The sequence below is a fragment of the Podarcis melisellensis genome (genome assembly GCF_964234715.1).
Source record: "Podarcis melisellensis genome assembly, chromosome: 3".
NCBI lineage: Eukaryota > Metazoa > Chordata > Lepidosauria > Squamata > Lacertidae > Podarcis > Podarcis melisellensis.
In genome coordinates, this window is record NC_138530.1 from 38,561,514 (window position 1) to 38,583,875 (window position 22,362).

Consider the following 22,362-nt stretch of genomic DNA (forward strand, 5'->3'; position numbering starts at 1 on the left):
GCCAAGAGAGAAGCATTGCAAAGACTTCACAGTCAGCTCAGAGAAGCAGATTCTGACAACCGATAGTTGCCCCCCCTGCTCCCCACCCCCACTACACACCAGGGCACATGTATTTGTCCCTGAAGGTTTGTGCTTGCTGCAATGCGTAACATGCAGCAGGAGTTTAATATGTGCTGAACACCTGAATGATACATAATAGATCTGAAAGTGGAGCACTGTGCTCCTTAATACTGAATAATAGGTGTCAGAAGGCTGCACCCTCTCCCCCCCCCCACCTTGAGAGCCTTCCCAGGCCGTTGTGATTTAGTGCAAGCAAATGCAAATTTCACAACTAGATTAAATTCTGTGCCATAGAAGTACTAGCATAATTAATGAAGTTAAATTCAGTGCCTTGCTTGACATTCAGAATTTTTGACACATACTAAGTTTAAAGTTAGGGTGGAAAATTGCACTGGGACAATGCAGTTACCTAGGGTGAGATTTCAGGGGAAGAGGAAAGGGACTGGGCACCTGGGAAACAGGAAGGAAATTAATCACAAACCAGTGCTTACTAGAGCCTTGGATGGGTGGAATTCCTTGGGCATTACTTTATACACAATGTTGAGCTCAGTACTTAATATTTTACAATTGCTGTATTCTTGGGAGCACTCCTGTGCTATTTACCTGGTCCTTTGGGAGAGGTTGAGGGTGGAGTAGAACTTCAAATAGGCCAAGCACTTAAATATAGCTCAGCAGAACTAACAACCACCAGTGCCCCTGCAACCATGCTGTACCACTATTTGAACCCAACCACAGTGTTAGGATAAGTGTTACCAAAGCATGATGCTTCCAATCTCCATCCATGAAAGATGGTCCAGAACGTTACTAGTATGCTACAGAGAGATCTAGAACATAAGAGGATCCCACTCCTTCAACGCATGCCTCCACATATGTGATCCAGCAGAGGGACCAATAGGGTTTACATACGAAATCCAGACTGAGAGTCAGATTGATAAGAATAATGATGTTTGGAATCCCCCAGACAGACCCGGAGCTAAGGCACTAACACATACACTTTTGCCTTGCCCAAGAAAGGCAAGTTGGACACTGAAAATTATTTAGCCTTGTACCCTTGTCAGTGAGAGTAACAACTAAAGTAGACTTTTACATGGCATATTTTGTATTTAAAAACCTACCTACTGACCCAGATAAGTAAGAAATGGGTGGACTGCAATACCACCAGTCCTCTTTATAACTGGTGTGAATGATGGATGAGAGAGACTCTGTAGTATATGATTGCCCTAGTAAGACATGGGGCCTGGTTAGCTCAAGCCCTCTAGGAGATGCCCAAGGCTGCAATCCTAGCTCCACTTAACTGGGAGTAATTGCCACTGAATTGAACAGGACATACTTCTGAATAGGCATAGTTAGGAGTACTGTGCTACAATTACTAGTCATCTGGCTTCCCATTGTTAGCGGCCCTAGCAAGGTTGCTGTTGATGAGCTCTCACGCCCAAGTACCCACCACCTCTTGGGCCCTCCAGTGGGACTGAATTCAACAGGTCTTTTAATGGTTCCATTAATGACTCTGACTAGTCTCTGGAATCAGGAGAATTGTACTAGATTCCCCTTCTTCCTGTTTAGAGCTTGTTCAGCACCTCAGTTGGAGAGTTTCTTTCATTGGCTGATGGCACCATACATTCATGCTAACATACATCAGCAGCATTCACCACTGCATTGGCACAGAAACAGCAGTTGTGAATGATTGAGGCCTACTGCATTCTGACTTGTCCAGGAAAAGAGTGGAGCACTCAGCAGCCTGCTGTGAGCAGATTGCTGATAAAGCTGCTTGCATCTATTCCAGCTTGGACTCCACAACTGGAGACCTTATGCAGACTGGTTCTGGATACCTTTCAGTTCATGCATTCCGAAGATATGGACTGGATGCTCAGAAGATGGCACTTTCCCCCTTGACCCTTTTGCTTCCCAGTAAATGAGAGCTGCAATGGGGGACTGACAATTTGGGTGGTGAAGACTGTGAATGCATCCTGGAACCTTTTGTTGGGGAAACTGTACAATCCTTCTTGAAAAAATCCCTTCTTGGATCTTTCTAGCCTGTTGTCCAGAACCTGAGCTCTACAGGAATTCATCAAAGGAAACAAATGCCTCCAGAAACCATTCCAGAGATTAAAGCCGTATTTGCATTTACTGAGTTATTTAAGCAAGCGTGTATCCCCAAGCGGCTGAGATGGATCTGTCCAAAGATGAGCTCATGATGGCTGGTCATGATCTTTGAACAGACTCCAAGTCACCTCATTTTCCCGAACTTTTGAATTCCTTATATACTCTTTATTTTCCCACTTGTGGGTTAACAGAAAATGTGGGAAAACATGAGGTTCCACAACTTATTTACATTTTCCTTTTTAAAAAAAAATTAAGAAACATACATAGTTTGTATTTAAAGGTTTGCTGATCAGTCACGACTCCACCGATAAAGCAAAATCCTCTTGTCTTTCCACCCTGATTAACCTTATCAATAACAGTTTAGAACACCTAAAATATCCTTTCTTCAGCACAGCAAAAACTGGTGTGTGTGATGCAATCTCCAAGTTTGATTAAACAGCAGATGTTGACAGAAGATTTCATTAAATCTTTTGGCAAGCAAAAGCAGAAACTTCTGGTTAAAGGGGTCACAGAAGTTTTGTAGCAATATAAACCACATCCACAGCCCTATATCCCACTTTTCTCCCTGTCCTGTTCTGCCCCTGCTCCCTCTCCCCCCCCCAAAAAACGGCAAGAGTAGGACAGCAGGGACCCACACAACTGACAAGGCTCACTGGAGCTGATGCCTTGTCTGCCCTGCAAAGTGTTTGCTGCCACTTGGCCCCCTGGCAGCCACGCTGCTCCATTCACCAGCCTCCTCCTCAAGCTCACTCACAGGCTTCCTGAGCAGCTACTTGACTCCATTGCAATGTCACTGCTGCTGTGAGCCCACTTGAGAGAGGGAGTCTGGCAGCTGCCCTACCCTTGCATGCAAGTTGGTTCCCTGCTTGTGTGTGCTGGAGAGCCACAGAACTCCCTAGCCCAGGGGTGTCCAACTTCCAAGAGACTGCGATCTACTACCACTATAAATAAACTGGCAGTGATCTACCCATTGGATTGACCAGAGTTGTTGAGCTTTTTTTGGTTGATCTCGCGATCGACCAGGGACAGCCTGTGATCGACCAGTAGATCGCGATCGACTGGTTGGACAGGTCTGCCCTAGCCCATTCCATTGCTGCCACCCTGCTGCAAAGTGGATAGGAATTCCTCCATCCATCCAGGCAGTCTTCCCCAAAGTATGGTACATGTACGCCTGGGGGTATGGGAAACCCTGTGACCAACTCCCCACCAGAAACCAATGTCCCCCCTGTGGAAGTACGTATGGATCCAGAATTGGCCTCCACAGTCACTTACGGACTCATTGTTAAAACCGTGTTTATGGAAGACAATCTTACTCGGCTATGAGCGATTGCCGAAGAAGAAGAAGAAGAAGAAGAAGAAGAAGAAGAAGAAGAAGAAGAAGAAGAAGAAGAAGGGAAAGGCTTTCAAAGGGTACACAGCATACTTTTTTTATTTTACTTTATTGCAGGGGGTTTTTTAGTTGCAGAAAACAATTCCAAGATAAAATAATATTATTAAAACTACCCCCAAAATTATCTTCACCCAAGAAGGGGAAGAAGGGGATATGCCGGTAAAACTCTCAAAAGAGATGCATGATTATTCTAAGTTTGGGAAACACTGTGTCCAGAGATGCTTTAAGCATTATCTTACTAGGTAATCTGCCCTACCTGCAATGAAATATATCTGTCCTGTATCGGTCTCTACAGCTATAGCAGGCACGGTAACTCTCCAGTGGTTTGACTTTACCCCTGAAGGCACACTCGACCATTGTCTCCCAACCAATACACCCTCTTAAACAGATATTCTCTGCACTGAGGTTTCAATTTTTTGTTTTCAATAGGCGATGTCGTCTATGTCTTGTAGGCTGTTACCTTAAAAACAGCCATGAATTATTGCACCTTTGGTTTCATGATGTAACAGGAATCTAGTTTATTGCCTCAGCTACCTAGGAGAAAGATCCAAACCTTTGAACCCCATTTTGACTGCCGTTATCTTCTAGTCCATGCCTTTGATCATCTCCTATCTGTAAGGAGACTATGACTGCAAACCTAAACACACTTACAAGAGAGTAACTCCCTCTGAAATCACTGCAGCCTGTGTCAGAAAACATGATAAGGTTTGCGCTACACATGACTCTCTAGTAATGAAGACAGTAGCTGCATTTGCCATAGCAGTTTCAGAGATGAGGCAGGCATTGTTTGAAGGAGAGGATTAACAGCTTGGACTAATTGTGTGACCTTGGATAGGTCAGAACCTCCCTGCCTTAGGTCCATCCCTGTAACACTGACTTTCCTTCCATGCAACCAGAAAGGCAAACACAGCAACACAAAAATATTATGCAAATGATAAACAGCATAGTAATTAATAACATCTCATCTATGGTTATATATATTTTATATTTGCTTTTGTTCCCCCCCCCAAGTCCATAAAACATTTGCAAAAGTCTGTCACCAATTAAATTGACATCTAAAGGAACTTTCTTTGTTGTGCACTTGGAGAAGACATAACATGGCCCTATGCCTTTCCCAATAGCAACAGCATTTATTACTTGCTAAAACATGCAGCCTTTGAGCATCTGTGCAGCCAAAACATCTTTACCCTTTGATTTGAATGCCAGATTCAAACACAGCTGGAGATAGGCTTTATGCTATCTATCTATATAAAAACACCCTCTACATTCATTCCGCATTCCAAATGTTCAGATTGCCGCACCAACAGTAAGGAAGCCATCTCCCATGGATATCATTAGATGTTGTTGACACATTGAGTTCCAGTAACACCCACACTAGCTGACCCTGACTCAGAATGAGGCACTGTCAATAAGGTGGTGGAAATGGGGGTTTTGTATAACAACAACAACAATAATAGCAATAGGAAGATTCACTTCTCAGTCTCTTCCTTCCAATACACCTCCCTTTGCATTCAAGCCAACTTTTTTATTTAAAATGAGGTGGGAGGGGGAATAAGAAGCAGGAGAATTAAGTTGATATAGCAGCAGTTATTGATGTATTTTATATTAAACCTCATTTGCATACACCGGTGGTTTAGACTTAGAATGGCTTGTTGCCTCCAGATGTTGCAAAGATGGTAACCACTGAAGTGCTATAATTGTGTCACATGAGAAGGTCTGGGGAAAGTTGCCCATCCTGCTTCCCTGCCATCCGTCATAGACCACAATGCTTCCTTTAGCCCAGGGATGGGGAACCTGTGGCCCTCCAGATGTTGCAGGATTCCAACTCCCATCCGCGCCAGCTAGCATGGCCAATGGTAAGAGATGGTGGGATTGCAGCCCAGTAACATCTGGACATCACAGGCAAAAGAAAGGTCTATGGACTGCCTGGCTGCTCTCAGTTATCTTTGGGACTACATCAAAGGAAAATCCCTGGAGGAGGCACAGAGCAAAGGCAGGGTAGTATGGGAACAGCAAGGCAGGATAGGACATGGATTTGGTTTTGCATCCGCCTCCTTTTGGGCCTGGTTTCTCTGAGCATTTGGTGCATTTCTTTTCCTTTTCTTTTTTAAAGCAGCCTCCCTCAACCTGGCGCCAGTCAGATGATTTGGACTACAACTCCCATCAACCATCACGTTGGGAGGAAAGCTGTTCTAAAGGCAGCAGGGGAATCTCCAGAGCAAAAGCAGCAGGAAAGAGAGAACTTAAAAGACACCACTCCTTACACACACACACACACACACATCTGGGAATAAGTCCCGTGAGTGGGGCTTAACTCCGAGCGGGCTTGTCTATAGGACACTGCACTGTTAAGTCCCTTAAATGGCTTTCTCGGTTTTCCCTTCCCTACCGCACCTGACGCGGAAGGAAGGAAGGAAGGAAAGGGGGGAATTGACTGCAGCATCGCGGACCAACATCATCATCATCAGCACCACCATCGCGATCACACCACCAAGAGGGGAGACAGCAACAAAGAAACACGCAGCCTGCGCCCCCACACCCCGTCCCTCCTTTCTCGCCATCCTGCCCAATGCACACAAAGCCTGATCGGGTCTTTAAAACACACACACACACCCCAGCGAGATGGCCGCTTTGTCTGACGGCGAAGAAAAAGCATCTTGCCCTCCTTTCCTCCCTTCTTTGACATTGTGCGGGAGAATCCAGAGAACTGCGACGAAACGCAGCAGCTGGACCAGTTTCGAGAGGAGGGGCGCGCGGGGGATCGGCGGACGACTGTCATTGTGTCTGGGTGGGCAGGGGGGTGGGAAGGAGAGGGTTTTTTTCTGGGAGGCGGAGAGCCTGCTAAGCGCCCCCCACCCCCACCCCGAGCCTGCCGCAGGGCTCTGCAAAAGGGACACACGCCCAGCGAGCGGCAGACCTTGCCCGGCACCCTCTCGCCACCTCCCCCTACCTTGGGCTCCGCTGCCATTGTTCCACCTCGAGGCAAGAGGGAGCAACGCAGCGCTCGCCCGCTCGCTCTCTCGCGAGTAAACAGATACCGCACTGGCAAGGTAGGTGGGAGGGAAAAGAAGGCGCCACCGCAAGCCGTCTCGCTCCGCCAAGGGGATGGCCAAGCCGTCCCGGGCGCCCTTGGAAACGGGGCTCTGGAGCTGTTATTGCTGCAGCCCGGCAGGAAAGAGAAGGAGGCGAGGAGGGAGCGCAGGGGCATTGCCAGGCACAGGCAACAGCAGCAGCAGCCTCTTCCCCGGCGACTTACCTCACTTGTCAAAGGCAGAGCGGCTCCTCCGGGCTTTCTGCTCCCTCGCCCTCTCAGCGCGGGGCTCCCGCTGACGCCCCTCCGCCGAGGAAAAGGCGCCCCAACCTCCCCTCTCCTCCTGGACTCGCGCCTCCCAGCTCCGGCTTCGGGAATAAGCGGGGAGGGAGGGGGGAGGGAGGGAGCCGCGCAGGGAGGCGTGGTCTTTCGCCCGGCGCAGGCAGGAGACCGGGGGAAAGGGCGGGCGGAGAAAGCCAGGAGCCTCCCCTCCCTCCAGCCGCCTCGCGCTGTGCGCACGCGCGCCGTCCCGGGTTTCTTGCCGGGCCCTGCCATGCGCGGCTGTGCTGCTTTGCGCCTGCGCGTTTGGAAGGGAGCCTGGGCCCGAGGAGCCTGTGAGTTTGAAGGGTGCTCGTGTGTGTGTGTCTTTCTTTGCCCTCCGGGGTCCTTCGGGTGCCCCGCGGCGCGGGAGTGGGAGGGGAGCCCGCGGCGGGGACGGGGCTCGCTTCTGCTTGCGGGGAAGAGGCTCCTAGGCCAGACCAGCCGCAGCCTCAACCTGTGCAGGCTTCCTCGGACGAAGGTCCCGGGGACTTCCGTGCATAGCAAGCGGGGCTGCACGGTCCCGAGCGTGCATTCTCGATAAATGCATTTGGGGTTGCATAATAGATAAATGGGGGAGATTAATGTATTTGGGACTGCAGCCTTGATCCGGAAGAGCGCATGCCCTACGGAGCCGGTTCCCTTCGGGATGCCCAAAAAGCTCTTCCCCTACTAAGGCAGCATCATACTTTGTTCACAAATCAGGGCCTCTGTTTTCAGTAGGATTTACTCCCGTGTAGGTGGATTTGGGATTTCACGCATAAGGGCATTAGCAGCAGGATCCTCTGCCCATTTAACCGCGCGGGAAGTGTTTCCAGCTAGCACTCCTGAAGGCAATACAGGCTTATTATAGTAATAAGACAGCCCCCATCTTAAATGAGTTACAAGCCCAGTCCTGGGCATGTTTACACTTGAGTTAAGCGGCACTTACTTTTTAGTTTGCATGCTTGGCATTGCTACTTTATTTGAGAGTAAAGTGTCTGTCCTAAGCACACTTTTCTTGGGAGTATGTCTGGTTGTATTTATTTCTGAGATGTAAACAATCAGGCAGAGCAACCCCCTTGGATTCAACAGGATCTCGCATATGAGCATGGGTGTTTACTTATTTGCACATCGTTTTTAATTTGCAAGGTGATGTGCTTTTTAAATTTACCCTCAGGGTGGCATTCATGTCCGACCTGTTTCCCTTCCCATTTTAGCCTCAACCCTGGGAAGTAGGTTACGGTAACAGATAGTGACTGGCCTGACACTTTAACAACTAATGTACTCCACACTTTAAGCAAAGCCACATAGCACTTCCAAAGTAAAGGTCAGATTTGAACCCAGTCTCCAGGATTCAGCTCTTTCTGTACTGGGTAATGATTAAGACTGCGGCTTGAGGCCTCAGTTTGACTTACAGTTCTTTTGCAGCATACTTGTTTACCTACCTTGATCTTTATTCAGTACATATTAATGACTGTTGGAGACTTCCGTCTTGCTCATTTGTCTCCGGTATCTACTGTCAAAAACTTCTTGCTCTGTTCATGTGTGTCTTGTTTCAGTATTTTGGGACCAGTTTCTTAAATACAAAATACCTGGTCAAATCTGATCTTTGAAATCATCACATTAATAGTGCTTGGGACTACACTGCAATGTGCTTTGGATCAATTAAAAGTGTGCTCCCAATTAACTGGGCATCAGATTTTTAAAAACTTTTTTTAAAAAAAATGCAAGTATTTTCAAATCCATAGGTAGCAGGTGCATGTTTAGAGGTCTTTTCACTTTTCCTCTTCTCACACAGGGGGAAATGTCTTTAGAGATGGTACCTGCTGTGACATGAGCATGCGTAATCTAAAAACAAAGGGAGAATGCTCTTTTCCTTTCAAAACTGTATCAACAGCACATTTACAATTCGCTAACATTTTTTTAATCAAATGATAACCCCTTATATAATTATAAGTCAAGGGAGCCTGCATTAAGGACTTAAAATGAAGTTTGGCTTTTGAGACTTAGACTTCATGTTTGTGCAACAATCACATCTTGCTACATTTCTGCTAACAATAAACTGGAGGCTGAGTGTGTTGCAACCTTATAATTAAAACTGGAGGCTGCTAAGTTAAGGTTCATTCTGTTTGTAGACTTGTCTCCCTCAGTCATTGGCCAAAATTGCAACCAGACCTTCAATAGACTAAAGGTAAAGTTATTGATACTCTGGTCCTGATTCCATTTACAATGCAAGTTAGTGGATTGTAGATTGTTGTGCAAAAGAAACCGACAATGAGCATTGTGGAAGCTACAAAGGTAGTGTAACACATTGCAGTATATGTGGCCATTGTTTACATTTGATACCTTTGGGTCATGTTCTTACTCCAAAAATTGCTCTTTTCTGTGGTTTGAAATCAGGAGTGCACACAATTCACTAAATATAATTCTAGTCACTGCAGTAAAAATGCTACTTTAGAATCAGATTTCCTAAATAAACATGTCTAAAGTAGGGTTGACATATTTCAAACAGTGAAAATCTGAACAGAAAAGTTGTTCAGCTTTTTTTTAGCAAGATTGTTGAGCTTTCTTTAGTTTTGCCCAAAGTTCTTGAGCTTTTTAGGTGAAATTGCAAAAATAAAAATAAAAAAATATTGCTGGTTTTGAGCTTTTTTTTTTTTTTTGAAAACAGCACTGCTGACAAGGGCTGCCATACGTCGGGATTTTCCCAATTTCTGCCTGGACACTGCTGCCAACTGCAGTATTCTGGATATGTCTGGGAAAATCCAAATGTATGGCAACCCTATCTAAACTAAGACAGCACAGTCCAGTGCACGTGTATTTGGTGTGCAAGTATAACTCAGTGGGACTCAATTCCAAGGAAACATCCATAGGAACACACTGCTCAGGACACCCAAGCTGAATCAGCCGGTCTGTGGAAATGGTACAGATCTGGGTAATTGCAAAATGGAAGGGATCCAACTTGTTCTATAGATTTGTCATGTTGAAGGAAAAAGGTCTGTTTCCTGAGAAGGGGACATCTGGAGTTACAGGCAGGATAAAGTAAAACAATATATTTGAACAGCCATGGGGAAACTGTTACCTTATTCCATTTGCTATTCTCTCTCCCCCCCCCCCCCAACTCCAAATGTTGTGGATCCTGGAACTCTTTATGAGAAAGTTGTTTGCGAGAGGGGAATAGTAACTGGCTACATGCTAAGTGAAACGGTGAGGTTGCGTTTTAAAAAGCCAGTTTGTGCACTATTATCTGCACTCATGTGAGGCATTTACTTGACCCACATTACATGAGAAGGAAGGTGCTTGTGTGCAGTCAAGGTTTTTCCATAAATGGGAATCCCCCCCAATTATAGATAAAGATCTACAATCTCTTGCAAGCTGCATTTTTCTGTGTTCTGTTGCATGTGTATCTGCACGATTCACCAAGAGGGCTTGAAAATGTTGCCTTTTTCTGCTTCCAAACTGGCTTAGCCAATCATGATGGGGTGTTCTGGGGTCTGGGATGGAGCTGGGTTCTAGCTTTTTTCTAGGGTGTAGGCTCCTATTGAGCAGTTGGAGTTTATCAGCATGGATATATCTGTGTTTCCTGCTATGGTCATGCTTGCTGTGCAGTGCAGGCTATGCTCTGCATGCAAGGTTGTTGCTTAGGGTGGGCCTGGAGATGTGAAAGATGAGGCTATAGGCCTGCTGGGTTACCCTAACGCTGAGCAACAATAGACTACCATACAGCAGGCATGGCCAAACCCGGCCCTCCTGATGTTTTGGGACTACAACTCCCATCATCCCTAGCTAACAGGACCAGTGGTCAGGGATGATGGGAATTGTAGTCCCAAAACATCTGGAGGGCCGAGTTTGGCCATGCCTGCCATACAGCTTCTTCGAAGCTTATACTCCTTCTCACAGAGCTTGAAAAGCACCTTGCTACTCAAGAGTAGTGAAGTGCTTTTTTGACCCTTAACTAAAAGTACGTCTGCACAATACTTCACATTTCTAAGTGCCACATCATATTTCTGGGAGCAAGACATCAAATAGGAACGTGCTTGGGCTGCTGAAATTCCTTAGGCAATTGCATGCTTCATTTTTTTATAAGCAGGTTACATTATTTTCTGGCTGGCCTCAGCAGTAGACCCAACAGATAAGAAAAGGTGTGTTTGTGCAGGTGTTTTTCAGGCCACCCTGTATTAGGTGTTCTACTGTTCTGCTAATTGGAATGCAACTTTCTGGAATTGTTCTAGATTTGCTTGTGTGGCAGGACAGGAATAAAATACTTTTACGGAGTTGGGTTTGGGTGGCACTTAATGTTTTGGTGCTCAAATACTTGTTTATGATGACTAAAATGACCTCTGTTCCTTATGACTATATGCTAGGAAGCTCCATCATTGAGATAGTAAGCCTGTGTCAGACTGCAGGTTACATAATTGAATGTTCTTCCACCCTAAAAATTACCTGCACATATATTTGTCCCAGTGTCTCAGACTCCTCTCTTGAGAGGGTTAGTTCGGGCCCAGAGTTCTGCCATGTATCCGCATCTATGAAGACAATTGCAAAGAATTCATCCAGCTTCTCTGCAATCCCCCCTTCCTCCTTTAGCATACCCTTCTCATCCAAAGTCCAGCTGCCTCCTTAAGTGATGGCCTGCTGCTAATTTCAAATTTTGTTGTTGTGGTTCGCCATGTTTTTAGCAATGGGATCCTCAGATTCTTTTTTGCACCCCTTATTGTCTGCTTGTGTTTCCTTTGTCAAAGTTTGTGTTACTTTTTGTTCTCATTTGAAGGAGAACATTTTCTGAAGGAAGCCTCCTTCCAGTAATTTCCTTGAATTGCTTGTTAACTATGCAAGCATCCTCTTGCCTCTGCTGGTGCTTTCCTGATTTGTGACATGCATTCCAGTTGAGCTCTGTGTTTTTAAACAACTTCCAAGCATTTTGCAGATATTTGACCCTCTTGACTTTGCCTTTCAGCTTCATTTTTACCAATCCCCTAATATTTGGGAAGTTCCCTCTTTTGAAGTCAAATGCCTCTGTTGGAATTTCTTGGCAATTGTCCATTTACACATAAATTGAATTTGATAGTACTATGATCAGTGTTCCAAACTGATTCAACAATACCTACATCTTGCACCAGTTTGTTGGAACCACTTAAAGTTAAGTCCAGGGTTAACCCCTCTGCTTGGTTTTGTGAAACCAATCTGTTCTAGGGCACAGATTGTGTAGTGCACAATCAGTTTAGTTATTAAGAAATTTTAATTCTTTGCACTACTGAAGAATTCATATACCAAATGTATAGGAAGGTAGTTGAAGTCACTCATTACTACAGCACTTCCTCTTTGGAATGCCTTTTTTATTTCATTCTCTGTTATGGTCAGAAGGAAACTAAATTATTCTTTGGGTGTGGTATCACCACCTATAGATATTCTGTGGAGGAATCTGGCCCTTTGATGAGTTCCTGCTTGTTGAGTTCTATGTCCTCTTTGAAGTGCAGAGTGACACTGCCTTCATTATGTCCTTTCATGGCCCTTCTATAGACTTTGTACCCAGAGATAATGACGCTCCACTGGTTTCCTCCATTTCACCAGGTTTTCTTTATTCCCACTGTATGTATGCTCTCCTCTGAGACCAAGCGCTCTTGCTTCTCTTGTCTTGCCTTAGTCTTCTAGCATTGCTATACAAACACTTACTGTATATACAGCATTTCTTTCCAAGTGTCTTTGGCACTTGCATTTAACCTATGGTGGTTTCTCTGAATAGCTATCATGGGCCCCAGCAATCTCAGTTCCTAGCTCTGCCCTCTTCCCATTTGAATTATAATAAGCATGTCCCTCCCTCATCCCTGGGGGATGATTTGTTCTGAACTGGATGCTCCTCAGCTTCTGTTGGCTTCCCCCCCAACAATCACTTTAAAAGCTGCTCTGCCATCTTTTTCATTTCAAGCATCAGCAATCTGGTTCCTTCCCAGTTCAAGTTGAGCCCTGTCCCTTTTGATCAGGCCCAGCTTGTCCCAAAATATTCTCAGCGACTAACGAATCCAAACTCCAAACAAATCCCAAACTGCCAGTACCACCATCTTATTCATGCACTGAGACTACACAGCTACACCTCTCTAGGTAGCCCTGCAATTGGAGCTGGTAGCATTTTGTAGAAAGCTGCTTTGAAGGTCCCAGCTTTCAAACTCCTCCCTAGCAACCTATATTTTGCTTCCAGGAACACATAACTACATATCTTCACATCCTTGATACCTATACACACCCCAAGTGCTGATTCCTCCCTAGCACTAGATGGGCTGTTTTTTAGAGTTCAGCTGGAGAGGACATGATGTGGAAAACCTGCTGGTGAAATTTAATGGTCAAGGGAATGGTTAAGGCCTTTCATTTTCCCTGCAAATATCCTTCTCCTAAATTTATCATACGTGAGAAGCACATTATTGGGAATTTTGAGCAACCCTCTTAACACTTAGAACTTTCCTTACCTAATTAATAGTTTTCTTCATTCTTTTATACCAGGCATGTCCAACTTTCAAGAGACTGAGATCTACTCCCAGTATAAAAAATACTGCCAGTGATCTACCAAGTTGTTGAGCTTTTTGGGGAGATCCAAAGTTGTTGCGCTTCCAGAGGATTGATTACCTAGTAGGGTGATTATGATCTATGGAAATTACATCTCCAATAAATTTCTTCTACCAGGAATCTACCACGGACCTCCCACGATCTACCAGTAGATCGCGATCTACCTGTTGGACATCCCTGTTTTATACTAATTATTCTCCATCCTTTTATACAACTTATTTTGAATTCAAACTGGATTTTGGTCCAAATAAAAAGACAGAGGGAAATGAGACAAAATAATAGCTTCTTGCTTCAAAGTATTCAGAGGGGCTTACTTGTTTTTAAAACAAAAGTGATGACCAGAGATCAAGCATGGAAATTGTGGCATAAATTGGGAAAGTGTGGGTTGTATTCAGCTGAGTTTTACTCATAGGAGACCCCTTGAAATTAATGGACTTAACTTAGTGATATCCATTAATACCAGTGAGTAGAATTTAGTTGAATACCACCCTGTTTGTGTGTGGTTGCCATTTACAGGAGCCACATCTGTAGTTTGTGGTGTGAATATTCTGCTGTCAGGCACCACTTTTCACATTTAGCAGTTATTTTTGATCCGTGGGTTTGAAGAAAAGGAGTGAAATGTCAGCATCTGCCTCAAAACTGTCCTGTCGAATGACTGAGCTGCGAGAAGAATATAAATCACAAGCGAGGATACATTTTCCTTGCCTGTCTTGGGTATCTCACACTTGCCCCTATATGCCAGTTGGAGAAGACTGTCTTTAGGACTCTGTAGAGGGGAGATGTTGTGGCAAGAATAACTGGGGGACAAGTGGGTGAAAGAAAATGTCTTTTTTCCCCAAGCATATCATTGGAATGCAGATAATTGTGGTGCTTCAGAAGTTAAGAACGAACATTTTAATGCATTTGCTTCCTTTAGTGCTTAGTGCTCTAGCAGTGTGGTTGCTACTGCTACTCTGTGGGCCAAAAGTGCTTTCTCTCCTCCCATGTGGATCACTTGAACCTGAAAAGTAGCAGAGAACCTTTGCATTGTAGCAACTTTGCCATGTTACATCTTTGTAACCAGGAAAATAATTACCCAAAGTGAAAATTCTATGCCATACAAGTACCTGAAGTAAAAATTAAGAGTGACTATGATACACCTTTTAACTTGGGTAAAGCGAAGTGAAGGCACTGCAAACTTAGTGGACTGTATTCATACAAGCTCATATACGTCAAAGGAGATAACCTGAGGACAGACCATTTGGGGAATTTTTATGATTCCCGTTCTAGAAATATCACTGGCTGGCAGGGGTGCCAACTTGAATAGAATATTGGAGGAGGGGCAAGTAAGCCTCACCTTGCATAATTGATCACAGGACGCAGTACATGGATGCCATTTGAATAGCAATGCCCATCAACGGGGGGGGGCAGCCCCCTCAAATATTTTTTTTTGGGGGGGGAGGCCCCATGGCCCCTAGGAGTTGGCTCTATGCTGGCTGGTGACTGATTTTAAGATTACATTCCCATTGAATTTAAAGACTCCTTTCTGATTAAAACCAAATAAAAATTCCAAATAGTATACAAATAGAACATAAAAACTTAATTTTGATATACTTTTTAAAATCCTGTCCCCCAAACTTGTTTAAAATGTTTGTGCTAGCTTCCCTTAAAACGTGGCAGCAAATAAATGAGTATATCTTTTGATGCTTTTAGTATTTTAAAAATGAATTTATTGTGACTGCTAAATGGTTCCGTTGTATAGCTTACTGAGAGTTGTGGGCTTTTGCGCTCTCTATGCACAGATATTATTAAAATGCCAGTGGCTGTAAAAACTGACAGCTGTTAGGGTAGGAGGATGCTTGTACAGAGAGGATCTATGCCCTTGAAGAAGAAAGCTGCACTGCAGTGCTTTTTTATTATTTAAATACAGTACCATTGTGTTATATGTAACTGAGTTGCACTGACTCTGATCTGAGGAGGGAATGTTGCTGCGCTTTGTTAACTATACAATGCATGCTTTTGAGGGCTTTCGGGGACACTGCAACAGAATATCCTCCTCCTGAATGTATCCCATGGAATTGATAGTGTGATTTATCTTTATCAAAATTGTAACCATCAATAGTAGTATATTATTAGTAATCTTTTGTTTCTTGTCCAGGTTTTTTAAAACCAGAATCCTGATGGCGCTTTGGAAAAAGTACCCAGAGCTTTTTCTAGCCCAAATAAACAGAGCAACAAATCAGCGAAATTTCAGGTATGTGTTCCAATACCGATAATGGCTTTTTACTCTGGAGTATATTTACAGGCACATGAATCAGATGAAGCAAACCTAGTGTTCATTTGTCAAACTCCTCCCTATTTTCTATATAAGCAAAATTACAAGATTACATTGGGCATGGTTTAGTGTACAGGACTGTATTTCATGAATTTATCCTATTGATAAGAATACTCCAGGTTTGTTCCAGTGGTTAAATTCATTTAAAATCCCACCTCAGTTAAAAATCTTTATACTTACATATGCCACCTCCTGTCCTAATATGATTTGTTAACTTTGCCATTCCCATATAATTCTAGTCTGTGGTTCTATACAGTATTTACCTGAGCACAAGTCCCATTGAACTCTGGGGTTTTCTTCTGAGTAGGTGTGTATAGCATTGTCCTTTAATAATCTAGTCGGGGCCTCAACAGATTTCCACTTGGAGGTTATTTCTTTCTAGTCTTAACTCATGAATTCATTCAACAATGCCCCTTGACAAATCTCAATTTGTTTAGCTTAGCAAGTAGTTGATAATTTTGAGTCTAGTTCATTCAAGACATCCCTCCAGTACCTTGATGTTTTATAATAATGCAGTGGTTTTAAAGTGCAATTGAATGTGTGTGTGTTGTTATTTTTTAAAAAAATAATTGTTTTCTGCACTGCTCGAAGAAGAAAATGTCATTGTGTTAAAAGCTAGGAAAAGGCAAGTAGTATTCACAGTGGTAGGATGCTATATGAAGACTTTCATCGACTTAAATTTGCTGTAGTCTTACTGTTGTCTCAAGGTATGGTCTGAAGGCACATGAGGGCTTTGGGTCTGGCCAGTGCTTGGATGGGAGACCACTTGGGAACTGCATGCATATTGTATTGGGTTTTGTGGTGAAGGAAAAGTGTGATATAAATAACTCCACCCCTTCCAACCACTGTGGTAGTCGTGGCAGTGTCTCCTTATCTATTTCAGAGCTAGGAGAGGCAGTTTCTGAGCACCATGCAGGTCTTCCTAGACCATAGAAGGAGAATTGCCACAGCTTGAGGTGCTGTGAGTTGCTTTCTTAGAGGCAGTGGCTGCCTACATAAGGAAATGTGGCTAAACCCTCCTTTGTGCCATTGTAGCTAATGAGATTCCTAATAACAGTATATAATGTGTTGCTGACTTTTTAATAAGCACTAGCCCTATTTCTCTGCCTTGAAAATTACATGGCAGCTTAACGTCCTAGAAATTTTCGTAGGATGGAGAGACACTGATGATATGATTCTGGGTCTCAGGCTTCTGTTAAAGGGCAGTTGTTTTTTAAATCACATTTAATGTATGTATTACTTTTCCTGACATTTTATTTAGACTCACAGAATTGCAGAGTTGGAAGGTATCTCCAAGGGTCATCTAGTCCAATCCTTTTCAGTGCAGGAATCTCAACACAGAGTTTCCCATTCAATTTGAAACCGTACCAGACCCTGCTTAGCTTTGCCAGTGTGCTAGAAGTTTTATTGCTGCACCACCACCACAACAACAATTTATTATTTGTACCCTGCCTAACTGGCTGGGATTCCCTAGACACTCTGGGTGGCTTCCAACAAAGATTAAAAATATGTTAAAAGATCAGTCATTAAAAACTTCCCTAAACAGGGCTGCCTTCAGATGTCTTCAGATAGTTGTTTATCTCTTTGATATCTGATGGGAGGGTGTTCCATAGGGCAGATGCCACTACTGAAAAGGCCCTGTCAAACATTAACAATAAAACAATAATTTAAAAGTACCGTATCTTTCCGTCTATAAGACGCCCCCATTTATAAGACGGCCCCTATTTTGGGGGGCTCAGATTTAAGAAAATGGGGGGGGGGAGATGTATCCGTGTATAAGATGCCCCCTAATTTTTGACATTATTTTTTAGGAAGAAAACCTAGTCTTATACATGGAAAAATATGGTAGTAGGGAACAAAAATATGGACTGCAAACATTTTCCATTGTATGAGAATAATTTCTTACATATGGCATATTTACCAACCATTGTGAATTTATTTATTTCTGATGTCTGTGAGAAATAACATTCTTAGGAGAAAAGAGGTCAGATACCATTGTAGGCATTTATTTTAATTCCTTCAATCCATTTTTAACTAGAGGAGTTATAACTTTGTGGTTTCATCTTATTGAAGCACAGGAAAACCATTCCCACAGGTTGGGATCCTTAAAGATTTTCTTGTGTGGTGAACCTGGAGTTGTGCCACTTCCTGCTACTGAATTGCAGGCCAAGGAGCTGGAGAGCAGAAACCTCCAGCAAAGCTAGAGATAGTGATGGGAAAAGGTGACGGCTCTTTATAGCAACTCAGAGAATAAAAAAGCACTGTAATATCCTTTCCCCTGCAAAATTTCTCCTTTAGAAGCAGTAGGCTGAAAAATAAAAGTCTTCCAAATACAAATATGAGCTATTCATTATGTTTTTGTGACCCTGTGCAGTTACATATATGTAAGACAATGGAAATCAATGACACCTGTGAACACAGTCTTATTTTACCTGCAGAACTACCTGGGATAGATAAGAGTTAAATCTGTTTCTTCCCCTCCCTTGCCATATTCTTCTCCTGTTGTAGGCAGGTTCTATTCTTGGCATCTTCCCTTAAAAGGCTTTTATGTAGCAGACCAAGGAAAGAGCCCTGCCTCAGACCTTGTCAAGCCATCGGTGTTTGAAGCCTTAGACATGGGGCTGCTTGGATTAAATGGTCTGACGCAATGTTTCATTCTTTGTATGTTCACAAAAATGTTCCTAAGTTCAGATGGGTACAGGTATGTGCCCCCCCTTCAGCATTTAATGTGCTACTCTTTGTGGGGAATATTTCTGCCAAATCCTTCATGTTCAAGAGGGAACAAAGACCCTTGACTTTTGTGGTTCATTGTATAATGAATGCTTTGTGGTATAAGAGAGTTCCCGAGAAAGAAACTGGCTGTTCATGAATTTCTCGAGTGGGCATTGTAAACAAAAAGTGGGAACTGCTTTGAGGCCCTAGTTTGGCACTGAGGCCGGGCAGGTTTCCCTTGCAGATCTCAATGTGTACAGGTGCACATTTCCTTAGATGCTGTGCATAGTAAGCTTCTGTCCCACAGGCCAGTACACTTTCTGGAACCGTCTTCAAATATGTTACTCTTCATTCGTATGCATCAATTAATTGTTGTTGTTTAGTCGTTTAGTCGTGTCTGACTCTTCGTGGCCCCATGGACCAGAGCACACCAGGCACTCCTGTCTTCCACTGCCTCCTGCAGTTTGGTCAAACGCATGCTGGTAGCTTTGAGAACACTGTCCAGCCACCTCGTCCTCTGTCGTCCCCTTCTCCTTGTGCCCTCCATCTTTCCCAACATCAGGGTCTTTTCCAGGGAGTCTTCTCTTCTCATGAGGTGGCTAAAGTATTGGAGCCTCAGCTTCAGGATCTGTCCTTCCAGTGAGCACTCAGGGCTGATTTCCTTAAGAATGGAGAGGTTTGATCTTATTGCAGTCCATGGGACTCTCAAGAGTCTCCTCCAGCACCATAATTCAAAAGCATCAATTCTTCGGTGATCAGCTTTCTTTATGGTCCAGCTCTCACTTCCATACTTCACTACTGGGAAAACCATAGTTTTAACTATACAGACCTTTGTTGGCAAGGTGATGTTTCTGCTTTTTAAGATGCTGTCTAGGTTTGTCAGAAATCTGCGGCTCTAGTCTGTCTGGATTTATGTTGCCATTTTGCATTTCTGCCCTCTTCAGATATGCCAGACTTGGAAACATAGGTAACCATTGGTCCCTCTAGCTTAAACGGGCAGTAGTTGCCCAGGATTTCAGAGAGAGGGATTGCTCAACCCTGCTTGGAGAGATCAAGGAACTGAACGTGGGACCCCTTGTGTGCAAACTATGTGCTCCTTCACTGAGCTATGTACAAGCTTTTAAAGATCAAATAGGTTTGTGCTGCTTTAATTCCTCTATCTGGCTTTATATCACAGAGGCAGAAGGATGCAGCAGAAGTCAACAACTTCAGCCAGCCCTTGGGCTCCACTTGGGCCAAGATGGAGACTTATGGGTCCCATTGAATAGGCATGGGGCATGGATGTTGGTGATTCAAAGCCATCGAGCATTCTCTAGGTGTGTCTCCTTTTGAATGAAGACAGTGATTCACTGATGGCAATAACTTTATTATTTCCCATGCACTGAAAGCTGAAGGGGGGCAGGAAGTGATTCTAAAGTTGCGGTTTTCAAATTTTGCTGCAGTGGTTTTCTCAGCTTGAGTCATATCTCAGATTGAGGATCTAGTCTGTAATTGTTTTTCATCTCAACCTAGAAGCAAGCAGATCTCAAGGAAGGGGTCATGTGTGAGGGTACCACATGCTCAGAGTTGCTAAAGAGGAAATGGGTGTTAAAAATAAACAAATGCCATAGTGGGTTCTTAAGGCCTGTTCTATTTGAGTCAGCATTCTGGTGTCTTTCACAGTACAATTAAAAGTTATATAGAAACAATCACGTATATAAATACAATTTCTAATCCAACACCAGTTGGGTTCCAAAGGGCAGGTGCCACAACACTAAAGGCCCAATTCAGACATCATACAGAATGGACCTCCTGATAAGAAGGCCACCTGGTTCTTTTAAAAAAACTAACAATGACTATTTTTATATAAAGGGGTGTCATAAACGAACTGCTTCTAAGAGATAAACAATTCATAAATTTACCAAAAGTGGTGGTGATATTGAGAACTGAGATAAGGAAATATGTTTTCTGATCAACAAATCTGACATCTCATTTGGATGTGTTCCATTAATTTGTCTGGTTAATCCTGGTTTTTAGTAAAAAATAATTGCTTTTCCTTGCTGAGAAAGTGCTCAGGAGTCACTTATGGATTCTCACCAACCAGACTCCCTTTCTGTAATCCTTTCCTCTTTATTAGAAGAGGCAAAAAAGAAGCAAAACTCCAGGAAAACCTGTCAGACTAGTATCTAATTAGCAGAAGTCTCTTGTGAGAAATTAACATTCTAGTAGAGAAGCCAGTTTCAAATCCTTATTAGGTCCCCTAAGTACCAGGTACTGTAGTTTAAGAATCCCTTGCTTGCCTTCTGAACAATGTTCGGTGATTTGGTGTATAAATTTTTATAGCTAAAAAAAATTATTTCAGAAAATTATTTGACTGAAGGATCACCCAGCGTGTGTTTTATCTCACTGTAAAAATAAAGAAATAATTGTATGGCTTTACAAATACTAAATGAGTAAACATTACTTGTAATAGTAAGCCATGATGGTAACAGTTCAGGAATCCTTTTGAGTCTTAACAGTGCAGGCCTATCCATTTTACTTAGAAGTAAGCCTCATGGAGTTTAGTGGGACTTGCTTCCAATATATATAAGCTGGCAGCTCTGTATACAATTCTTTCACAGTTTAGGGGGTAGACAGAAAAACCCACAAGACCAGTTCCTTCCTTATCAGCATCTGGTTTCTGTGAGGAATCAACCTTCACATTGAAATGGGCTCACTCTCCCCCCATCCCAACCCTCTGTTTGTGAGATGGCTTCTTTCTGTTCACCCTAGAATACATTCCAGAATCCTCTGCAATTCTTATCACACGCTAGCAATTCCTTAGTAGATAAGCTGGTGTGGAAAGCTACTTTCTGAAGGGCAAAAGTTTGAAAATATTTGCATTTCTTGGGTTGCTTTATATATAAAAAAGCTGTCCTTTGACCCTCTCATGCTACCCACTGTTGCTTTAAATGTACTAAACTGCCTTTGTGGTAGCGTATTTAGAGTTTTTGGCCTTAAACAGCATTTTGGGTGCGAGGGAGGTCATAGTAACATCACATGTTTCTGAACATGATAGTCCTTGATTGGGACTGCTACCGTTGGTCTGACTTGTTGTTGCCTTCGAACTTATCTTTCGGCAGCATCAGCGGCGCGTGCAGTGCAATACAGAAGATGACCCGTGTGCGAGTTGTAGATAACAGCGCCTTGGGAAACACTCCGTACCACCGGCCTCCGAAATGCATCCATGTCTACAACAAGAACGGAGTGGGCAAAGTCGGCGACAAGATCCTTCTGGCTATCAAAGGGGAGAAGAAAAAGGCTTTAATCGTTGGCCACAAGATGCCGGGCCCTTGCATGACTCCCAGGTTTGATTCTAACAACGTGGTGCTCATTGAAGACAATGGGAACCCAGTAGGGACGAGAATCAAAACCCCAATACCCTCTCTGCTGAGGAAGCGGCAAGAATTCTCGAAAGTGTTGGCCATTGCCCAGAACTTCGTGTGACAAATAAGGGAAGATCCAGTTAAGTAGTACTGTCCCGTCCCCGCCGCTTTAAACCCGTCTGAACCAAAATAAAACAATAATAAGGGGAAGTTTCACATCGGCATATGGGTTGAAAACACGTCAAGATTTCTTTTTGAAAGCCATATTGCCCTTTTCAGTGACAGTTGCGACATGATATGATTAAAGCTCAATATTGTTAATCCAGTAGCTTGTTTTGTGTGGCTGATGCCTTTGGGGAGGGCAGGGTGAGGCAAAAGGGTCAGGGAAGGCAGAAGATGTGATATGACCCAATTGGAGGAGCAGACTAGCTAATATCCTGTGCTGATCTCCCGATTTGTCCTGTCTGTGTTCTTTCTCTCTTTTTCTCTCTTTCTTTCTCTCTACACCAGTGTGGTGTAGTGGTTAAGAGCGGTAGTCTCGTAATCTGGT

At 43.6% G+C, this 22,362-nt stretch overlaps 2 protein-coding genes across 7 annotated transcripts in view; one reads left to right on the forward strand and one right to left on the reverse strand.

Moving 5' to 3' along the window:
- TMEM63B (transmembrane protein 63B) overlaps window positions 1-6,959 on the reverse strand; it is a 74,488-nt gene extending 67,529 nt beyond the window's left edge. For 3 of the 4 annotated variants that reach the window (XM_081905651.1, XM_081905650.1, XM_081905648.1), the window contains exon 1: window positions 6,810-6,959. The gene's annotated coding sequence lies outside the window, so the exon portion shown is untranslated. Of the gene's footprint in view, window positions 1-6,503; window positions 6,615-6,809 lie in introns of those variants that run through there. The other variant, XM_081905649.1, reaches the window with a different exon arrangement.
- Window positions 6,491-22,137, forward strand: MRPL14 (mitochondrial ribosomal protein L14). Of its 3 annotated transcripts, none has more exons than XM_081905686.1 (3): window positions 6,491-6,603; window positions 15,580-15,675; window positions 21,570-22,137. In XM_081905686.1, the coding sequence occupies exons 2-3, from the start codon at window positions 15,602-15,604 to the stop codon at window positions 21,931-21,933; spliced, it is 438 nt and encodes a 145-aa protein (XP_081761812.1). In that variant the 5' UTR covers window positions 6,491-6,603; window positions 15,580-15,601; the 3' UTR covers window positions 21,934-22,137. The 3 variants fall into 3 exon arrangements, with proteins under 3 accessions (XP_081761812.1, XP_081761810.1, XP_081761811.1); XM_081905684.1 differs by lacking the exon at window positions 6,491-6,603 and adding an exon at window positions 7,087-7,198; XM_081905685.1 differs by lacking the exon at window positions 6,491-6,603 and adding an exon at window positions 7,127-7,221.
- Window positions 22,138-22,362: the final 225 nt, after the last annotated feature.

Bases quoted from the DNA above. Each gene is read 5' to 3' on its own strand.
- MRPL14 (XM_081905686.1), top strand. From the start codon at position 15,602: ATGGCGCTTTGGAAAAAGTACCCAGAGCTTTTTCTAGCCCAAATAAAC. The intron at 15,676-21,569 runs GTATGTGTTCCA...ATCTTTCGGCAG, and splicing joins ACAAATCAGCGAAATTTCAG to CATCAGCGGCGCGTGCAGTG.